Source organism: Helobdella robusta, assembly GCF_000326865.2.
Source record: "Helobdella robusta unplaced genomic scaffold HELROscaffold_4, whole genome shotgun sequence".
Taxonomy (NCBI): domain Eukaryota; kingdom Metazoa; phylum Annelida; class Clitellata; order Rhynchobdellida; family Glossiphoniidae; genus Helobdella; species Helobdella robusta.
The window spans coordinates 2,169,430-2,192,681 of NW_008704902.1; the positions used below are offsets into that span (position 1 = coordinate 2,169,430).

At 33.1% G+C, this 23,252-nt stretch overlaps 2 protein-coding genes across 2 annotated transcripts; one reads left to right on the forward strand and one right to left on the reverse strand.

Annotated features, from left to right (window-relative positions):
• Positions 1 to 1,699: 1,699 nt before the first annotated feature.
• On the reverse strand, positions 1,700 to 3,792 carry HELRODRAFT_66888 (hypothetical protein; the record flags this gene model as incomplete). The annotated part of the gene is made up of 6 exons (XM_009024239.1): positions 1,700 to 1,809; positions 2,289 to 2,475; positions 2,558 to 2,637; positions 2,808 to 2,955; positions 3,273 to 3,425; positions 3,556 to 3,792. Coding segments are annotated over 6 exons (915 nt in total), but the record flags the coding sequence as incomplete, so codon positions are not given.
• A 5,456-nt stretch (positions 3,793 to 9,248) lies between these two features.
• Positions 9,249 to 21,847, forward strand: HELRODRAFT_188913 (hypothetical protein; the record flags this gene model as incomplete). The annotated part of the gene is made up of 34 exons (XM_009024517.1): positions 9,249 to 9,398; positions 9,739 to 9,906; positions 10,011 to 10,092; positions 10,323 to 10,403; positions 10,471 to 10,556; positions 10,630 to 10,726; positions 10,858 to 10,948; positions 11,082 to 11,205; positions 11,489 to 11,582; positions 12,347 to 12,559; positions 12,735 to 12,822; positions 13,050 to 13,135; positions 13,335 to 13,440; positions 13,612 to 13,785; positions 13,864 to 13,979; positions 14,304 to 14,398; positions 14,538 to 14,591; positions 14,872 to 14,977; positions 15,183 to 15,366; positions 15,795 to 15,953; positions 16,122 to 16,295; positions 16,417 to 16,502; positions 17,224 to 17,492; positions 17,874 to 17,997; positions 18,387 to 18,484; positions 18,700 to 18,979; positions 19,591 to 19,652; positions 19,809 to 19,871; positions 20,095 to 20,278; positions 20,541 to 20,664; positions 20,837 to 20,964; positions 21,034 to 21,197; positions 21,299 to 21,391; positions 21,523 to 21,847. The coding sequence occupies 34 exons, from the start codon at positions 9,249 to 9,251 to the stop codon at positions 21,637 to 21,639; spliced, it is 4,320 nt and encodes a 1,439-aa protein (XP_009022765.1). The 3' UTR covers positions 21,640 to 21,847.
• Positions 21,848 to 23,252: the final 1,405 nt, after the last annotated feature.

Sequence of the window (23,252 nt, forward strand, 5' to 3'; positions counted from 1 at the left end):
GAATGGTCGAGTTGTACATCTGCGCTTGTTTGCGTCGATGGTGACGACGACGACGATGATGACGATGATGATGATGATGATGACAGCCGGCTCGTAGGAGGAGAAGACTGAGATGCTACAATGTTGCATTCATTTATTATCTTCCTACTATCTTGTCGAGTTTCCATTTTGCAGTCACCCATATGTTCATCACCATTGCAACACGTCTTGGCAATTTTATCATTCCACTCTTCATTATCATCATCGTCGTCGTCGTCATCGTCGTCGTCACTATCATCATCATTGTCATCTTCATCATCCCAACTTGGCGATTTGAAATTTTTTTCATATATTTCAGCTCCAGGAAACACATATTTTCGAGCGGAGAGACAGGCATATTCGTTGCCTGTTCATTAAATGAAAACATTTTAAATGAGTGAGTGCTTTTCAAAAAGTAGCCATCAAATCTATAACAATAAATAGCGTAAGATAACATGCAATTTTTTATAATGAGTTGCTCTGTTTAAATATATCAAACATTTAAGAAAACATAAAGTTTTAGAATTTACCATTTAAAATTTTATCGAGATCGATGAGTTTTTTTGCATTGCTTGGTTGATCGTCACCATCATCACCAGCAGTTTCATCATCGTCAGTGGCCTCCTCATTTTTAGAATTAGAAGCAACGTTGTTATTGTTCATGTTATCACCGCTGGTAACAGCGTTCGTAGAAACGAGAGGGTCTTTAGTAATCGGTCTATCTGCACTGGTCACTCCACTGTCCACCACTTCACTGGTTTCTGCTGAGTGTAACACGGCATTTAGTTACATCATCATCATCAATACATTTAACGACATCATCATCATCATTACATTCACCAATCAGATTTGTAAGGCCGCCAGGAGCCTAGGAAATTCATCGTTAACACTTGATACTTATGTCACAAAACGAAGTGAAATGGCATCCGATAATTGAGCAAACGGTGAATACAAATAAACAAATGATCTGATTAAATGAAATTTGGCAATTAAAAAAAGGAAGGTTATATAAAAAAAATCATAAACTAAAAATAATTTGAAACAAAGTTAACTTAATCAACTAACTTGTCTTAACATCATGGCACATATCTTCTACATTATTTATCTTAAGATCAGTGTGATTGGTTGATGGCAATGCTGAAGATGATGATGTTGGCTCAACAGACAAAGGAAATGATGATGAATATGAAAATGATGATAATGTTGATGATGTGGAGAGTGATGATGCGAGTACAACATGTTCTGATGTTGATGGAGGAAGATTAACTTTATTCATTTTTTCCTCATCACATTCAGTTTTTGATGATGCTTCAAACGGATGAGTAACTGGTGCACATGTTTTGACATCAGATGTTTTATTCAGCTCACTCCTATTACATTTCGAATGATCAACATCACCTTCATCACACTTGATGCCATTGCCATTAATTTTTATTGAATCAACAATGTCCCCATCAATGTGATCGTGTGTTCGATGAATGTTGTCACCTTCACCCAAATGGGTATGCGGATCTTTAAGGTTAGTGGGAGCAGGAGAAGTTTCAACATTTGTAACAGCGCACGCTGAAGTATCATCTGCTGTCTCACTTGTACCGGGAAATGTCGCCGTCAAGATGTTAGAAGCTTCTGAATTCAGATGTGAATGTTGATGGAGTTGTTTGAATGGATCAAGACGTTTGCAAAGTTGTTGTACGATCAGGTCACAGTCACCAAGCAGTTCAACATCAAAATTCATGTGGGAGAGTGATTCCCTGTTGATGAGTATCTGAGGCACATGGGATGGCAAAACATCTGTTGTTGTTGGGTTGATGATGTTTTGTTGGGTTTAAGTGTTGATCTCATTGTTTGTTTTGCTACGATATATATATATATCTATAAATTAATTCATGCTGTACAGATTTTAACAGTTCAATGATGGGTTGTCAATAATCAACAACAACAATAACACACGTTTAGACGACATTTTCCCCAAGATCGGGGGTTGCCGTTTGGCTACCTATGATGAAACCGAAATACCCCTCGACACCATTCCATCATAAGTAATTTATTTGGCTAATTTTTACGCAGGACGCCCTTCCTTACGCAACCACAGTTATAAGCGGTGGGCCTAGCCTTTGATGATCCAACATCACTCACAAGGCAGTGAGGGTCAGTTTAATGTCATAACCAGGACATAGGGTTCTCAATAATCATTAATAATAAAAGCAAATACTGAAATGAAGATGGGATCAAAATTTGATATTCAAAAAATTAACAAGAACGAAACTAACTTGGAATGATGGCGACAGGTCTGACCTTGAGACTTGAGCCCATCACAATAAGAAGATCACATTCCTCTTTATCCATTTCAAACTGTCGGTGGAACTCTTCCGATAGACTTTCTCCAAAAAAGACAATATCAGGTTTCAAAATGGAAAGATCAGATTCCGGTGAACAGTTTGGGCATTTAGGAACAACCTGGTTAAAAAATAGTTACTGGGCTCAAGGGTGACTTTAAGTAATCAACAGTATAGGAAAAAACAACAAAAGTTTGATGTACTTGGTCCATAACATCTTGTCTAATAACTTCTGCATTGACCTTGTGTTTGCACACCATGCAGGATGCTGTAGAGAAGGAGCCTACAAGTTTTGTTCATTTTATTTAGTTGTGTGTCATTTGTTGTTTGCACATGCCTGTGTGTTGTGTGTAAGCTGCATTATTCAAGGTATTAGGAATGCATAATACAAATATATAATAAGCAGTTGGTAAGTAATGTTAAGATTGTAGCGAAACAGATGTAGAAACAAACCATGGCACTGTATGATCTTGGTGATGCCAGCAGAAGGTTCCAACGTGTCGATGTTCTGTGTGTAATTTCTCAACAACTTTCCTGACCTCTCCAAAGCACCAATGAATAAGTGACTCAATGAAGGTTTGAACTGGCCTGGATAGATTTCCTGTAAAAATGAAATAAATGGCTTTTGTGAAATAATAAGTTATCAAAAATGTAAGTAGATTGACTACAATTGCACAACGATTTCTAAGTACAACTGGGGAAAATATCAAAATAAATAGATTATTGTGGCATGCTGTTTTCATAGAAATCAGGAAAATAAACTAGAAAATATCACAATCAAGTTAATTTGCAGTGTGGCACAAATTCTGCATTAAGCAAAAAATCCCTATAAGACTAAGTTCATTATACAAACTTCCACATTTTGTGTATAAAAAATGGAACGCAGAAAAACTTTTGAGCAGAGACAAAAAAAATAACCTTAGCAAACTTAAAAAATGGCTTGGGATTCTTTTTGAAGTATGTGATGTCGAACATTGCTTGTGGGTCGGGCAAATCAGGGTAGTCCACAGAGAGTCGGGCATATATACCATTGCGAGATCGGAAGTCAGGTATGCCACATGAAACAGACACCTTAAAAATTAAAACAAAACTTTCATCATTATTCAAGACGGTTAAAATAATGAATAAAAATAACTCTGTAGAAAGAATAAAGAAAAATTATCCAAATTTATACTAAGAGCAAGCAGTCCTGAAAACTTACACCAGCTCCAGTGAGAACAATAATTTTTGTAGATCTATCAATAAGAGTGATGACATCTTCGAACGTGGACACCTTCTCCAATCTCTTCCTCTTGGGTGGGTCTGCAATGAGACTCGCGATGAACTTCCAGAGTGTTGCATCATCCAGATCATCAGGAATCTCGGCATCGTCCATGAGATGTTGCAGGATAGATCGGGGATTGTCACCTGATCCCATCCTTTTTTCTATCCATAACATTGTTGCTAAACAGGTCATCATTATTCATTATTTCAACATCACTGTTAAGCGCATAACTATTACCATTAATATCTGGTGAATATGTTTTAAAACAATGTGTTTAACACAACAAAAACTAATAATAAATGTGAGTCTGTTAATTAATGTATCTTCAAGAGATGGAGATATTAGTTACTTTATACAATAAAAAATTCAGTGATTCGGAACATAGTTCTTAGATAATACACATCATATATATATATACAAAAACATCAACATTAACAACCAATAGCAGACTGCGATTTAGGATCATTATCAAGCAGACCACTCAATTCACTGAGTGAATCATCAAAGTCCTCCTCTTCCATTTCAATTCCATTGCTACCATGTTCCTCTTTGTCCTCCTCAGTGTCTGACTTGTTCATTAAATCTGCAACCAATCATAACATCTTTAATGAAGGAATGAATGAATGAATGAATGAATGATGAATGCATGAATGAATGAATTTAAAATTCAAGTAAATAATAAAAAACACAAAAGAGAAAGAGACATAGTTAACATGAAAATGTAACTGAAACAAAAGCGGTTTAGTCCAAATTAGTTTTTTGTACACTTAAAACAAATTCCCCTATCATAAGCCACTTGACATTTGATTATGCCATTTTAGCATTTAATGCACAGGCCTTTCAGTGATAATAAATATTAATGGAAGAACAAGAGATTTTTGTTACTATAACTATTTACTATATGAAAATAATATGTGTCTATTGCCTACTTATTTCAAAATGATTTATGACCTTGTAATAAGGCTTATTATTTTCAAAATACAATAAATTACATTTTTATAATTGATTTTTATTTTTAAATAATGTTAAAGTAAAGTTAAAGTAAAGTTAAATATTTTCTCTGCTGTAAATACTAAATATCCAACTAAACTAAATATATGTAAAAATTAGTGAACAATTTAGTTTGTTAAAATTAAATTCAATGACTTTATAATAATTTCTAGAATATAAAAAACAAAAATTATAAACAATTTTAAATATTTCGACAAACAACTTTGGCTTTCCATATAGATAAAAATAGCCAGCCAAAGGGTATTTCATTTCTATCTAAGCAACAGCAACTTTTTAAATCAACTGATCAAAAAATATAAACGCAAACTCACCGTCGAATTGAAAATTGTTGTCAGAAGGTGTAGTAGCGGTGGACCCCAGGATGGAAGCCGTTGGTGGGAAATGTGGCGGTGAGGTCCCTGACAGGTCTTTCTGAAAGATTTCGATTTTTGTGCGTTTACAAGGCGACTGAAAACATTCGACGTCGCCGGCACGTTGATTATTCTCGCTGCTAATTTCAAAATTGCGTTTTAACGAAGATTTTGATAATTTATTATCCTGAGCTTCGAATTGGGTCAACTCGTCAGCTGCCATTGTACAAAAACATAAACAAAGAAAAATAATTAAGAAAACCGAAAAAAGTTTGTAGCGCGGTCCGGGTTTGAGTAACACCAAAAGATAGTAAAAACGCTTATATTGTTATATTAATGTTCTTGTATCATAGATATATACATAATAGAGACATATGTGGTTTGTACCTATTTTATTCTATATAGGTATATGTATTTTACCGTTATATTATATTTATATATAAATTTTCTGACTGTTATCAAACAAACAAAAAAGTTAAACGTTTGTCGGTGATTTGTTATAATACGATAGCAGGTTCAATTTTCAGAAAATAAGAAAATGGTAGAAAGTTTTATAATCGACTTTTCAATATCTTTTCCCTTTCTTTTCTCATATATCTCCATATCTTGTTCTTCTGCACTGGCTACCTATAAAATATAGAATAATTTTTAAAATTTGTACGTTCATGTATAAGTCTCAATCTAAATTATTTCCTAAGTATTTGTCAGATATATTAATTGAACCTAAACGCCCCGGTTTACGATCGTCTTCTCGCTTTTTCTTAACTCGTGTTAAACACTCTTTTGCCAAATCTGCTTTTGCTTTTTCTGGTCCTTTTCTCTGGAACTTTCTGCCTATTTCTCTGACTACTTCTCCATCACTTGCGAAGTTCAGAGCGGATCTCAAGACCCATCTGTTTTCAAAATTCATTGAGGAGCGCTGTTGAACATCGTGGAAATAGCGCTTTATAAGCTGAGTGATTGATTGATTGATTGATTGATTGATTGATTGATTGATTGATTGATTGATTGATTGATTGATTGATTGATTGATTGATTGATTGATTGATTGATTGATTGATTGATTGATTGATTGATTGATTGATTGATTGATTGATTGATTGATTGATTGATTGATTGATTGATTGATTGATTGATTGATTCAAGTATTTTTCGAAATTTTGTTAAAAAACATTTTTAATACAAAAAATTTGAACGGTTGTCTGAGATTTGCTTACTGAATATGACGGCGGGGTCAAATTAGAAAATACTTGCTCTTATATGATAACAAACAAAATTTAATTTAATTTTTGGAAGAATATTAGGAAAATTTCAGCCAAAAAGTCTCTGGCCGTGTATGCACTTATACATTACCTACATTACACATTCATTTATTTCATTTCTTCACGAATAAGTTTAATTAAATCAAAAATTTATTGAAAAATCATTCATTGACTTAATATAATTTAAGGTTTTTTATGGGTTTCTTGATACGTAACTGGCCATGATAATTTTTTCATCTTCCCCAATCATGCCGACGTGGAAAATAATCGTGTTGGCATCAATTTCTCCGAGATCGCCTTCCCGAGTGTTTTGAAATACAATCTGTACTTTTCAATAAGTTTAATATATAATTTATTTTAATATTATATAATTTGATAATGTGTGTATTTGTGTTGTTTGTGAAATCTTTGGCCAATTTTCTTTTTTTTGAACAGTGTTTCAATGTTTTACTCTAGTTTATTGCTTTTGTATTTTTTTTTAAATTTCCTTAACTTTTATTAAATTTATAAGTTTTTTCAGCTAAAAGGAAGTAAAAGCAGAATTAATAGATGTAAAAACTTTACTCTGAAATCTGCAAAATTCGGATCCGCCTCTACTTTAGCTTCGGCCTCCGCAAGACCCTTTTATGAAAAATGATACCACTGGATGATACATGATACCATTAGTTAATATCATTGAATGTGATATTTTTTGAAATAAATAGATGGGCATATCATCATTGACAAAAACATTTTCACAGTTGTCAAATTTTAAAGGCTCATAAATATTACTTTATTAAGAATGCCGTATATAGCTGTATCCAAATCGATGTCTGTAACTGCCTGTTGGTCGTTATTTTCAATAAAAATTAATAAATTCGTTTTATTTTTTTAAATGGTTACTTGTAGACTATTGAATTTGATAGTGAAAATAGGTTCAAAAACAATAGTTTAATTCGTATACTATAAAATCTTTGAGATACATACGTTGAATTAGACTTCAATGCATTGAAATGTATAATTTATGGAATTTGTTGCATTTGAGCGTTCTAGATAAGATTACTAATATTATCTAACTAACCGTTATTATATTAGAGTTTATGATGATGACCGCTGCAGAGAAAATCTTCATGAATGGGAATAAATGCCCGCACATTGTTTTATTTATTTATTTGGTTGCTTAATTTACGGAATTTATTGTTTAAATTTGATACTTACACTTTTTACGAAAACGTTTTGTGCATCCCAACAACAGAAGACTTCAATAAAACATCTACATATTACTATATTATTAAATAAAATAAGGAAAGAAAGGTTGATTTAAGAAAATTAACCTTTGATTGAATTTTGAAGTAAACAACTTTAAAAAATTTGCAAAAGCTTTGTACTAGCACATTCCAATGTAATTTTAAAAAACCGACATCCAAAATTGTTATTATAACCAATTTTATTATTGAAATATAGTAGAAATATAAATGAAATGAAGTGAGCTTCTACTTAGCAACTCAAAATAAATGAAAATTGTTAGGATGGTTGGGAAAAACGTTAAGTTTACCAAGCCCGACACCGACTACCTTTCTATAAAATTAGATGCAAAAATATTTACATATGGCAAGCATAAAGAATTATAAGGCAAATTTTTGGTAGGTAAATAGAAATTATATTTGTTGATGCCTCTGGCGAACTTTGAAGCAACATTTTTAATGTGAAGTACAAATGTTAACTTTTGGTCTATGATGACCAAAAAAATGAGCCACAAAATTTAAGTATCTACATATGCGGCCCTTCTAACGTAAAATAGTTTGCCCACCTCTGATCTATGAGCATTCTTAGGAATTAGAAATGACTAACTTTTAGCAACAAAATCTGCGTTTTTTACTGATTTTTGATTTTGATAAAAAGTGAAATATCATCATCATCATCATCAATGACACAACAACACCGTCATCATTATGTTTATTATGATAAACATCGTCTATCGTCATCATCATTATCAGCAGTATTTACACCATCATTATCATCATCGTCGTCTTTTATTCCTTCTTCTCCCTTCTTTCCATCTTTCTTACGCGTTGCACTGTCAGGCAACATATTTTGTCAATTCAAAAAGCTTAAAAAATAAACATACCATTAATGAAAAATTCTCTAACAAGATTTAATAAAAGTTAATAAATTTATTTACCTTACTTTTTCAAATATAATATTCTAAGTATGTAGATGAATAGTGAAATAATCCCTGCTTGCAGTTACTTATGTTGCTTCATTGTCTTTGGAAAACAAAACACCAAACGATAATGAAACATCGCCGTGGGGTTGTTTGCTTTTTAAAAATAAATTAAAAAATTAAAATTTCTTTATTTTCTTCAACAAATAAATTTTTTTTATTTTAATAATTAATTTAAATAAATAATAAATTACTTAATAGCCAAATACTTACTCATAGTAAGTTGCTATAGCTACTGAAAACTAAAATCTTTAATAATCAATGTTGTTAAAGTTTAAAGTTTAAATTTTAAACAGTTAAAAGGTTAACTTTTATTTATTAGTCTTAGTAACTAAACTAATAAGTAATAAGTTAACATTAAAGATTAACACTTAACAGTTTATTAATTATTTTTAACAAAGTTTTCTTATTGCACCATTAAAATTTAAAAGTAGAGTAAATGTATGAACAATAGATACAAGTTTTGTTTACATTTTAAATTAATTAGATTAGTAGAATTAGAGTGTCATTTCTTAGTTTGCAGCTGAGATTTATTTTATTTAATGTTAAATTAATATTTATTATTTAATATACTTATTAATTCAACAATTCAAACATGCATGGGTGAATAAATATCTGTATGTATGATTGTATGTGTGTGCATTTTATATTTTTACTTGCATTTCATTTTTATTTAGGTTACACTTGCAGACCAGTGTGTGTAGTATTCTTGTATTAGAATTAATTGTTTTACCTTATCCAGCAGTATTTTGTACTGTAATTTACCAGCTTTGCTACTAAGGAAAATATCTTTTGCCTGGAAAGATGAAAAATTTAAAAATAATAAATCAGTTGAAATTTGTTGGAATATCTTGCTTGAATGGTTGCAAGTTCATTAGCATAGATCCTGATACTAATCGTATTTTTGGAGCCAATGATTTTGCAGTTTTTCTGTTTCAATTTCATCCAGAAAAGGTACTCTTTTATATTTTAGTATATAATATATATTGTATATTATATATTATGTATTTACATTTTATTTTATACAGCAAGATTTCACATTGTAATAAAATATTTATTACTTTGGTTTTTTATAATCCATGCATTGACTTAGCAGTTTCTAAATGAGCCATCAAAATTTTTATGTTTATTATTATGCATATATCTTCAAATATCATTGTTTTCAAACCGTAAAACTTCAATATTCTAATTATGTTTAATATATCTCTTTAAAAGTTAAAAGTAAATTATGTACTCTTAAACTGAACATTTTTCTATTTATTCCCAGCCTAATCATTTTTTTATTTTTTCCTAGCAACCGTCATACGAAGTTCTCTCAACTGTTTCATTAAAAGAAAGTGGCTTCCTCGAAGCTGATGAGCACATAGTAGCAATACAATACATTGTCGACCAGTTTGCACTCTGCATTGCACTATCCAATGGTCAAATTGTTTATTGGAATTCTCCCATCGACTCTAATCAGGTTCTTGTCTTATGTTCTATCCATTTCTTGATATTTGATTTGATGGTGATTGAATTATTTGACCATTTGTGAGAAACATTATTTTTACCACAACCTGATCCCAGTTGGAATGTGTTGGATGTTGTGAAGGTGAGCTGAAATACATGAAGTGGAGTCCTGATTCTGAATTGATGGTCTTGGTTGCAGGTTACTGTCAAACTTCTTAGTTTAATTTACTTACATTCAACATTCTTTCCTTATAAAATAATATTTTGTTCTGACACTCTTTCTAACTTCTGTTGAGAATAGTCTCTCAAATAAACTGCTCATAGAAAAGCAATTTGTTACATCAAATTATAGCTTTCTGGTATTAATCTTTATATGAATTGAAACAAAAAATAATAATTTCAATTCAATTTTCATTTGGTTTCATTCAGGCGTTGATACAGTTATTTTAATGAACAGGGATTTCCTGCCAATCACCAAACAACATTATCAAAGTTCTGATTTTGGAGAAGGTTTCTTGTTTTTACTTTCATGGTTAATTTTGACTTTTATGTATAATTCTTTTTGTTCATGTTTCAGCAAACTTCGTGTCGGTGGGTTGGGGAAAGAAGGAAACTCAATTTCATGGCTCTGAAGGCAAGCAGGCTGCTGTCAAGAAGCAAGAGGTCTCATTATCATAATTTATCATAATTAATTCAAGCTTCGTGCCATAATACTAAATCTTTCAATTGGTTATAGGAGTTAGCTTTGCTGGCATGGGATGATAGAAGGCCATGCGTAACATGGCGAGGAGACGGATTGTTCTTTGCAGTGTCATTTGTTTCAGATGCAACTGGTTAGTAGTAATTGTTTGCTCTAACTGATCACTCATATTGACGCCTGTGAAATGAACTATCTATCAACGATGATGGGTTGAGGTACATGGAATCTGTATTCAAATTTTTCATTGAACATGTTGTTTTCCAGGCGTGAGAAGTTTCAAGGTCTGGTCGAGGGAAGGTGTTCTGCACTCAACTGGCACTCCCACCAGTGGACTTTACAGTTGCATTGCTTTCATGTTATTATTTTGAGTTACTTTTATGTTAATTACATATGTGGATCTTCATGGGCTTACATATAATGTAAATAATTTGTAATTATTAATTAATTTTTGATGTATTCACTAATATGATTGTATATTTGAATGCCAGGACTCAAGGCAACTTTCTGGCAGGGGCAGTGCTGCACAAGCAACAACACAAGATCGTGTTCTTTGAGAAGATCGGACTTCAGCATGGAGAGTTTTGCATACCTCACCTCAATGAATGCTGCAAGGTTGATACATGTCTCCTTTGCTACTTCATAATCTGTCTTCAAACATTTTATTCTTTCCTTCAACACGTTATTTATTCATTTTTGAATGTTTCCTTAATTTGTTTGATTAGTAGTTTCACTACAAATTCATTTTTTTTTTAAAATGGTTTGTGCAACGTTCAGCAACGTATTTATTTTAAAAAGTGTTCACATCCGAGTAAAGATAGGTGAATGGCAATGAAATTTTAAACTGCATGCAAAAGTTAAAATACGTGAATGTGACTGCATGTTCCACTATGAACAGATCCTGGAGGTAGCATGGAACCTTGATAGCACGGCACTCTCCGTATTGAGCACTGTCGTTGATACAAAAGACCAGGAACATTCAAAGTATCAAGGTCGATCATATTTCTTATCACTTTTCTTGGTGTTGGTGCTGCTTTTTGCTTTAATTATTTCCTTAGCATATCACAATCAGCATTAGTACAGATATATATCCCAGTTAGAATCAATGTCTGACATTAACGTTGAATAAATGATTCATTTATTCACGTTATATAAAAAATTAACTCAGCTAGCAGTTTTTGTTTAATGGTTGTTTCAAGTTTAAAGCAACATCTCAAATGATGAGGATTTTTTATTCTAATTCATAATTTGTTTTCATTGCTTTGACCAGAATACCTTTCGAAATCAAATTTTTAGGCCACTGCATTTTTCATAATGACATGCCTGGCGATCAATCACTATAAATTAAACAATGCAATATATATACTTCACATAACGCAATAAGGAGTAACATTCTTGCCAATTTTAACATTAGCTACAATCTAGAGAAACAAATCTTCTTATAGGTTTGCAGTTCAATTAAGCTGCTTTTTGTTAACTTTTTGGTCCGCCTATGCAAAGTGATTGAAGTTTAAGAAACTGGATTTTATTCCACCTGGGAGGTTTGGTCCCTACAAAGAGCTTGTTTCTGTAACTGGTGGCCTGATTAATCAGTATATACTGCAAGATTGTTATGTTACTTAATAAGGTAGAGAGTAGGTCTGGCGTAATGTTAAGTTAAATTTTATTATTATTAATAGACAGAATAATATAGTTAATAATTATGAATAAATTATAAATAATAAACGTAATTGAAAATAATTACTAAACATTTCAGTTCAAATATGGACGATGTGCAACTACCACTGGTACCTCAAATGTAATTTGGAGTACGATGAACGACAGAAAGTAATCTCAGTGATATGGGACCAGGAGGTACCCCTGAGGTTCTATGTTGTGTGTTCTTCGGGATTGTGGCACACTTGCACGTATGCCAGCGTTGTGCAGCAGAGTTCGGACGATCAAACTGTGGTGGCCGTCCTTGATGGGTGTAAGCGGATTATGCCGTTTCGCCCATGTTGATCTAATTTGTTCTTTTGTCATGAAAATCGTTAATTCATTCATCGATTCATTCATTCTTTTATTATTCTTTTTTTTTGTTTTGTTTCCATCATGTTCTTCATTAATTTAACTGTCAGCCATTCAATGCCACTTAATTTCTTCAGCGAAAATTCTTATGACTCCATTCACACACGTCGTCATTCCACCTCCGATGTCTGCATACCATTTGTTTCTTCCCTACTTTGCGCACGGGTACAAAACTTTATCTTTTATTTTATCTTTTTTTTACTTTATATTTTTATTTTTAATTATAAAAATATTCTTCAACGGATGTTTATTGAGATTTAATTGTTACTTTTAATTATAAAAACACTTTTATTGCGAATTTTTCATCGTTATTTATAACTAAACTGTTTCATTTTCTATTTTACTACGAAATTATTTTCAATATTTATTCATTTGAAATCTACATGGGACAGAATAGCGTGGAGCTGTGCAGGTTCTTATAAGGACATCATAGTGCTGTCGTCCAATGCTATTCTGTACTGGTTCACTCATTCACCTGGTTAATTGTTTTTTTCTTGATGAAATTTATGATTGATTTAAAATTTAAGGAAATTATATTATATAATTATGAAAATTAAATTACTGAGATGTTGTGAAAGAAATTTTTAATTCATGCAGTTATTTTCTAATCACATTTCGTAAACATATGCACTTTGTAGAAAGGAATGACGAAAATGTTGACAAATATTCTTTTCCTGAGATGCCAACTATGGAGATCCCTGGTGTAGGTGTTGTGTTGGACGTTGGATCTGGAGGCCTAGCTCGGGCCAACTGTCCCCTACCCCGACTTGTTGCGTGGGCCAGGTATTATTTACTTATTGGGTTCAATATTTTGCTGCTGCTGGTAGGTTAAGACCGTAAATTTTTTCACGGATGATCTAGGTTTTGTGTTTGTTTATTCGTAATTTTAGATGAAATAAAACAATTGGTAGTTTGGTAAATGATGAATATTCAAAATGAGACATCCTTGTTTAGGTTTGCATCGTACAGTAACTCAACCTCTCCGTCGATCAGTCACATGACGTGGATCAACAAAAGCACGTTGATAGCGTGCGTCTGTGCAGCTGATGTGGACGGTGGCGATGAGGACGCCCTCTGTTTTATTGTCACACATCACATAAATTGGGAAGATAGAGAAATAACTGTAAAGTAAGGATACGTCATTTTCTTTTTATTGCGGCTTATTTATATTCATATAAATGGAAATGAACTTTGTTGATTAATCAGATTGAAGACCAAGATTTCTGGTGGCCAATCGGTGATCTCCATTGATTACAATGAAGTGGCTGATAGGTTGTTCGTTCAGCTGAATGATGGGACATGTCTTTCATATGATCACACGTGTTGGTCATCTTTAGCTTGCTTCTGCTTGCTTCATTTCATGAAATTTTAAATTTATTACGTGACTTTCCACTTATTTCTATTTTCAAGACCAACAGTTAGTAATTACCTACACTAGATTATAGCACTATTGATGGATTGATGAAAAAAATCTTTTAAATGATAATTAATTAATTAATTAATTTATTCATCTTTAATAATGTCACCAAACAGTCTAGATTATCACTTGGTTGATAATATGTCTTATATATATACTGTATATATATATTTATTAAACTCTGGCCTACTGCCAAACAAATAAATGATGTTGATGGTGAAACAATCAGGTGGACTTCTAACAGAGTGGAACAACCACAGAAACGTACCATTTTCCTTTCCGAGACCGTGTTCTCAGGCCTCAATAGTTACCTATCTAGATAAGGTCTCTTCCAGCATATTCAAACTATTTAATAAATGTTTGTGGTCTTTCGTCAAGCCTCTGTTAAGTTTTATGTATTTCAGTTGAATTTTTAATGCGGGGATTTTTTGTATAAATTGTCGAGGTATATTTTATTTTGCAGTGCTTCCTCATTGGACTCACGGAGCAATTCAGATTCTTCATCGACAGTTTCGAGGTGTTCATATTACTTTTAGTTATTATTTCTGCGTTCAGTTCATTTTGATGTTTTAAACTAGAACTTGGTTAGAACTGTAATTGTTAGGAAATTAAAGCAGGTAAAACAATTTCTTAACCAAGAGTATAATGCTTAAAATTCTTTAAATGAAATGTTAACACAACATGTTCACAACTTTTACTTTTATTCAAAATTAGTCTTCTAGACTAGATGACTAAAATCTGACCAACCATCATGTTTCGATTGTCATATTTGAAAGTTACCTTGTTTTTTAATGCAGGTGGCTAACAACTGCACGTCTTATGCTGTCCATAATCATTTTATACTCTTCACAACGCATGCACACACTCTGCAATGCATTCCTATCTCAAAATTAGAAGATCTAGGTTTGGTTTTTTCTGTTCATTTTGATTTTTTTTGGGTTTTATCTTTTATTCTTGTAGACCAAAACATTGATAAGAATGATGAACATTATTGTTTTATCATCAGAGAAAGAGAGAGAAAGATAGAAATTTATTGCATAATTTATCTTTTTTTGATGAAGATTGTTTTAGTGGTTTGTTTAGCCGTAACATCACCACACCACACCAGATCCTTCTTCTCTCGTCAGCATGGAATCATCGAGTGCATCAAGCCGCAACGTCGAGAGAGGTTCCAAACTGGTCTGTGTTGTTGGGAAGGAGACGAAGGTCGTCCTGCAGATGCCACGTGGCAATCTGGAAGTCATCCATCCGAGGTGGCTGCTCATTGACGAGTTGAAAAAGTTACTTGACTGGTCTGTAGTCATTTTTCCTTTGCAAAATTTTTTTATTTAAATTGTTTTTATGTACATTGGTTAATAATTCGATTGATTTTTTTAATAAGATGACAAATTACTTTTTTTTAAACTTTGTTTTTTTATGTGACGTGCTCGGGTTATAATGTACGTGATTGGAGTTTAATTCAAAGGAATCTCTGTCTACTAAACGCAATAATTGCGTTATTCACGCTTGTTCGTTCATGTACTTGCAGCTGTTGATACGTGCAAATAATTATAAGGGAGAATAACCATTAATCTATTTTTGGCGAAAATCTTAGCAGAATATTTCACATTCAATTTTTATTAATAAGTTTTGGTCATATCATCATTTTGTTATCAGTTTTCCACATTTTCAGAAACGACGTCCAGTATAATTGCTTAAATTTTTTTTATAACATTTTCAGCCAGCAGTACAGGGGGGCGTTTGAAATCTGCAAGAAACATCGCATTAATATGAACATTTTCATTGACCACAACAAATCCATGTTCCTAGAGCACATCGAAACATTCGTGCAACAACTTTCAACCTCATCCAACATCAATTTGTTTCTCAGCGATCTGTCGTTAGTTTATTTTTCGTGAAATAAGTGACCATTTTGTTATCCTTTTATTAATTAGTTAATTAATTTATTTTTGATTCATACTTGTTTTTGTAATTTTGTAATTTTTAACTCTGCATTCTATAAATTCTCAATTAAAAATCGCATGTACTTTACTTTCATGCCATGAAGAAATGAAAATTTCACAAAAACCATGTACGCTGGTTACTATGCTACACCTGGACTTGAAGGAACATCATCTTCATCATCAGTTCCACCACGTTCATCTTCATCGTCGTCTTCAACCAAGGTGGATGAAATTTGTGATAGCTTGTACAAGGTCATGATCAACAAGGACTGTGATACGTACGTATCTAATGGCTCACCCCTTTTCATGATACATTTTAATGTTTTAATTTGTATTTGAATTCAAAAATGTAATATGTAATTGTTTTTTTTTCTCTCTACTTCTATTTTTTATTTGAAGGTTCTTTCTCTCAATTTTGATGACGAATTTGAAACGCTGCCCACCAAATGTGGAAGGGGCACTTTCCGATATCAAACAGTTGAAAGGTCGGTGGCTCTCATTCATTCATTTCGCATTTCAATCCACCTCACTTCGTCGTCATGCAGCGTGACTGCCTGAGTGTACAGATGTAATTTTTCATTCATCTTAGAATGGTTAAATATGAAAATTTCTTGGTTAAAATAAACATATTGACATTTTTAAGATGAAACTGGCCAGATCGTCACCAAACGGGTTTGTCTGACCCTGAGATGGAAGACAATTTTTTTTTGATCGAAACTAACGGTCACCGAAATATAAAATATTGCATGCGGTATGAGATCTTGTGTTGGAAGAACGTTGAAAAGCAAGCATCGTTTGAAAATGTACGTTGCATCAAAGAGGCGATGCTAGTTATGATTCTAAAAATGTTATTTGGCAAGCGTAGTAACATTTTAAGATAATGGCGATGAAGGTGTAGAAGTCACTGCCGACAATTATTACAAAAAGTTTATTATACTAATTTTTAGACACGAAAATTTTAACAAACAACGTTTGTTGAAAATTATGAAAATAATTTAGATTATTTTTTTGAAGTTTATAAGGGCATGATGTTTAACTTTTTGAACGTTACTGATGACGATGATGGCTGTGACGGACGTTTCCAGTCGCTGAGGAGGGAAATCATTTGTTCTTTAATTAAATAATTCATTCATTCATTCATTCATTCATTCATTCATTCATTCATTCATTATATAAACTGAAGTTCATTTTTCAATCATAATTAAGAGGGTCTTGATGCGTTGAAAAAGGGAACATCACCTTCTACAACATCAGCAACGGCAACACCAACAACAGCAACATCAACAACAGATACAACAACATCAATATCAACAACAGCTCCACAGACAATACATGTAACGCCCACTATGAAAACAACAACCACAGAAGCGTTGAAATTCATTATTCGTTTAGTTGATGTCAACGAGTTGTTCAACATTGCCTTAGGTACATACGACCTTCAGCTTGTTGTCATGGTTGCAGAGATGTCGCACAAGGTCTCATTTCATTTCATGTCTCATGAATTAGTTGGAAATGTGTGTTGATTTGATTTTATCATCAGTTCGAAGTTTTTTAATGAAATTTTCTATTTGAAAATGCAATTGAAACAAATATCCATGTGCTGTTGTACAACATACATGCTGTTGCGATTTAATAACCCCAAAGACTGAAAAAGCATTTCACATTCTTAATATACGGTTCTGCGTGTCAATAGAACTTTTTAATCGATTCTTTTTGGACTAGATTTCTGGAAAAACATTTATGCCTTTCCATTCAATTACATGAAAATGAGATACACGAGCAAATTTCATAATACCTCAATACTTATCAATGACATACATGAAAATGTCAGATAGTATTACTGCACTTTGCAACAGGATCCAAAGGAGTTCCTGCCATATTTGAACGAGTTAAAGGAGATGCCGGAAAACCTTCGGAAGTACACAATCAACATGAAACTCAAGAGATATTCCCAGGCTCTCAAATACATCTCGGCTTGTGGTTCGTATTATACTATCCATGATGATGAGGATGGCTGTGATGATGAAAGTGTGATGGTTTTGATATTGTATGTTATGCTGATTATTGTATAGATATTGCTAAGTACTGAAGTGTTATTAGGCTTGTTCATGTATTTCATTGTTCAGTAAATATGGACTGATTTTTGTGATGTCAAAAATTGAATTATCAAAGAAATTTTCTGGTTGTGGTATTAACATTTGAGATGTAATGACGTCAATTAAACAAATGATATCGCGAAGTGGATAAAATGAAGAAATTTTAGTTGATTCCGCAGCATGTATTACAAATTATCTTTGAATTAAGATTTAGTTGTTATTGGTGAATGTTATTTCACTGCCGTGCTAACTTAACGCTATTACATTATGAAGGTGATGATCATTTCGTTTATTGCATGAAGTTAGTTAAGGAGCAAAGCCTCTACAGTGAGGCATTCAATCACTTCAAACAAGACACACCTCAGTACAAGGTTTGTTCATTTATTTATTGTATTCTCGTTTTGTTCGTTTCATTCGTTCAAAAAATAATGAGAAAAACTATGTTCGTCAAGTTTTTACAATTTGTTTGCACTTTATATTTTTACCGTTAATTCTTTTCAATTTTTAGTAGTTTTAACATAGATAAATACGTTCATTTAACGGATCAATTAATGAAAAATTCGCCTGATGATGACAATAATTGCAGGAGATAGCAGGGGCATATGGAGATGATCTAAAGCAGAAGAGATGTTACGAGACATCAGGCTTCATGTACTACAGAGCCCATATGTACCAGCAGGCCCTGGAGATGTTTGAGAAGATCCACAACTGGAGACTTGCTCTCGACTGCTTCTACAAGATACATCACAACAGCTGCAACATCAGTAGCAACATAGGTGACGATGGTAACAGCAAGGATGTTTCCGCTGGCGGAGATGCTGGAAACTTTAAATTGGAATTAGTGAAGTTTGCAAGACAGATGTCAGGTTTCTTGTTTGGTGCACTTAAATATTCATATGTTATTTCCCTTCATTAATCGTCACCATATTTATTGAAATCATAAATGCGCGACTATTATTTGATTATTTTGGGTGGATCAACATTTTTTTTTATATCAGCTATATAATTGCTGTCATCTACGATTTCTGACATTTTTGTTTCTTAATTTGATTAATAAAAAGAAATGTAACTTTAAAATATTGTAAATACAATTTGTATCTGAAAAATAAATTGATATGACACTTGCTTCGTAAAGTACCGCAATTATAGACAACCTTTGTATAGCGATCGTAGCGACAAGAACTTTGATTATAGCGCACATTTTCTGACCTCTGGCGGCTGGTATAGTCGAACTTTAAATAGATTTCTTTTTATACCAAATTCATTTACAGACTCCAGTGCAACATTTTATCGCGATTCACGTCATCTAAAATTTTTTTGTTATATGATCCACCCTGATAATCATGCACCTCCTGACAACAATTTCATAAACACTTTATCACACAACACGGCGCGTAGATGTGCAACAACTTAGAAACAACACAGCATGACAACTGCACATGCACAACATAACAACATATTCATAACAACACTACAGCTCGTCTGGTTGAGGCTCATCGGCATGGAGAAGCAGCCGTGCTTATGGAAAATTATGCTGATGTAACTTGCCTTCAATTAATTACTTGTTTATTTCTTATTTGTTCTTTTTTACTTTTTTAAGTTTTATCTTGTTACTGTTAACATTATCATAAAACTTTTGCCTGTTGTGTATTATAAAATAGTAACACGACATGACTGTTGTTTCATGCATTTTAGGATTACGAAGAGACGGTGAATATTTATGTGGCGGGCCACATGTGGCAGGATGCATTGGCTCTGGTTGGTGGTTTTGTTGCTATGTTGCTGCCGGTTGTGTTGTTATGTTGTTGCTGGTTTTGTTAGTGTATCATTGTTTTTGATGTAATCTCGAACTACTTAAGTTGCGTATTGTAGTGGTTCATAAAGTTGACTCATGGATAGCAGAATCTAATCTTTCACGCAACTGCATCATAACTTCCATCAGTAGAAACTTCAAAGTATGCTAACATCAACCAACCATTAGATAAACAGACACAGTCGACCCGACCTGATTAGCGCCAACTTGCTGCCTGCCGTCTTGAGTGCACTGCAGGAACAGAAAGATTTAATGAAGAAATCGAAGGAGGACTTCTCAAAATATTTCGAGAGACTGCAAGTTGTGAGGAAGATGAAGAAGGAGAAGATGGCGATGGAAGACTTCGTCGACGGTTGGTTCTTATAGTTGCTTTGCTGATTGCCTCATTCTCCAATTAAAACAATTGAAGTATTGGTTCATTTGTTTACATGATATTCATCAACAATTGCTTATGCTGTAAAGTTGATTAGGTAGAGAATGAAAAAAGTTTATAACCAATTGTTAATGATGATGATGTACCTTTTATCAGTCAATCGTTCGCATATTGATCGAATTTCCACACATGCAAACTGCAGTGAAACTTCACATTGCTCTTTGATTTAACAACCTGACAGATGAACGAAGAGTGTACCCATCGGATTTGTACTCGGACACGTCGAGCGTCGGTGATGCCGAGAGTGTGACGTCATCAACCATTTCGTCATCAACAGCTACCAGTAGGAGATCTAAAAATAGCGGGTATGTATGATCGTGTCTGTGTGGTCATGTTTTGCTTCTCTTCATTGCATGCGTGACTGGTGCTAAAACTTTTTAATAACTAACGACTTTTTGATAGATATATAGAGAGAAATATGTATATTGGTATTAAAAATCATTACCTCCACACGTTTTCAATTGTTGTGCCGTGCAGTCGCAGTTTGAAGAGCAAGCAGAAGAAAAATAGAAAGAGGTGGAGTTTGAGGGAGGGAGGACCAACTGAAGAATTTGCCTTGATGGAGTTTCTCCACAATTCAATCACCTCCGTGCAGAGGTGGAAAGGTCAGGGCAGTTACTCTTACATCACCCACTAGGAAACATACAATTCATTTTCAACATGTTTTTTTCCAGATGAGGTTGGTCAACTTGCACGGATATTGGTGTTGTTCGCGATGGATAAACCTGCGGAGGAGTTGCAGGCAGAGTTGATTGAGTTGGTTGAAATGATGGATGATTCAATCGAACGCATCTGGTTATCTGGCGGTGCTGATCAGGAGAGTCCTCGGTCCAACATGGTTGGTGATGACGTCATTATTGAATTTACTTCATTTTTTATTGGCTTTTACAACAGTCATCTTTTAAACTTCCATATCTATTGTCTTCTTATGTGTTGAAGATGTATGGCGCGGAAAGTTCATCGAATTCGATTTCCAGATCATTCAACACGGCCGACGCCAGCAGCAGAAAAGATGCAAACTTGTCAGCCACCAGTCAGTGTTTTTTTTCAGACAATTTAGTAACGGTCTCGATTAAATTTTTCTTATAACGACTCTTGGAATTTTTGTTTTATCATTTTTTTCATCTTTATATGAAAAGTACATTTTTCACTTTTGCTAACAGATTCCATTTTGGTTCGCCCTCCTTTCTTTGATAAGGATGCCAGGTGGAGACTATTGTTTGTGTCCTGATGTCAACTTTCAGTCTACTATATTCTGTTTTAATTTGCATATGTTTTAATTGATTGCTTATATAATAATAGTTTTATAAGTTGATTTTGTTTAAAAAATTATTTTTCTAAGGCATTGGTGTTGTTGTTATTTAACACTGATCTGAATGATGTTGTTTTTTGACGTGAAATGAATCTTTTGAGAATTGTGACATTAATTACAATTACTAACAAGGGATTGACTGATCGGAAAAAGAAAACTAATTTCAGGCGAAAATATTTCTGGGTTTTTTTTTAATCAAAAAATATTTTGACACAAAATAATTTAAAAATAATTCATATCTATTTTATGAATTTTCCTTAAAAATGTATAGTCTGCTTTTCATTGAAATTTTTCATAAAAGCGTAAATCGAAGTCAATGTACCAGTCAATATTGATAGTAAAATATCTTAGTATTTAACGATATTGTTAAAATCTTTGAAAGCTTTTGAAATTTTTTCTAAATCATTACTCTTTAAATTTGAATGAGCAATGAAAAAAAATTTTTAAATGAAAAAAATAAAAATTTAAATGAAAAAGTTACATGAAGACTTCAATTGAAACTATCGCAACTTAATCCTTTTTATTCTGCCATCAAAACGCTTTCTCAGAAACGCTCATTCTGCAATAATTTTATAAATAGTTTTGTTTCTTTAATAAAAATTGGCTTTTAAAACTTTTTAAGTACAACTGCTTGATTCTAAGAAAGCTGGAAAATTCATTAAACGCAGATCTGATTAAAAATGCTCTGCAATCCATTGATACCAGATATCAACTTTTCTCATTACCGTATCTTTTCAGCCTTCGAACAATTGAGATTTATTTTAAAAATTCCAAGAACATTTATTTGTTAGTACGAACTTATGCTACTAACAAGACGCCTTGTTGTGAGTTAAAATAAATAAAACAAACACAATTCAGGCGTAATAAAATATTATCTTTATTCCCACGTGAATCTCGAACCGTTTCGTTTTACAAGCTATCAGGAAAAAGGGAAGAAGTCGAGAGAGAAGCAAAGACATAAAAATTAACATAGATTAAGTAACATTAAAATTGCAATAATCTTTAATAATAATTAATATGTGAGAGAGTTTATAAATGAATGTTTGATCCCTACATATTATTTATTATATTGCCCATTTGCGCCGTACTTCAATACCGTCACACAATTGATTCAACACATCACGTGACACCAATGTAGAAAGACAGGCTGCACAAAAACATATATCTGAACACAAGCCTTCTCATTATACACACGCATCAACACTACACGCAGCAACATACATACAGGCAGACATGCACATACACAGGCAGACATATGCGCATACTTGCAAATACAGGCGGCTCAATGGCAGAGAGGGCGGTGGTGCGGTGAATATGAATGTTTCTCTCCTGTTTGTTTGCATTGGTTTTTGTTTACATGCAAATATCCCTTCATTCCTGGGAGTGAGTATCTTGCGAGCAGCGGTTGTTTATATAATTGATGCGCTGCAACAAAAATAAAATGCAAATTGAAATATCGCACGAGGTAACGTTCAGACAGACAAGAAACAACGACAGCCATGATTTTATTGCGAACCACTAACGCGAAACAAAACATCAAAAGCAGCTGTAAAAACATTTTCAACACATAAAAAGTTCGGA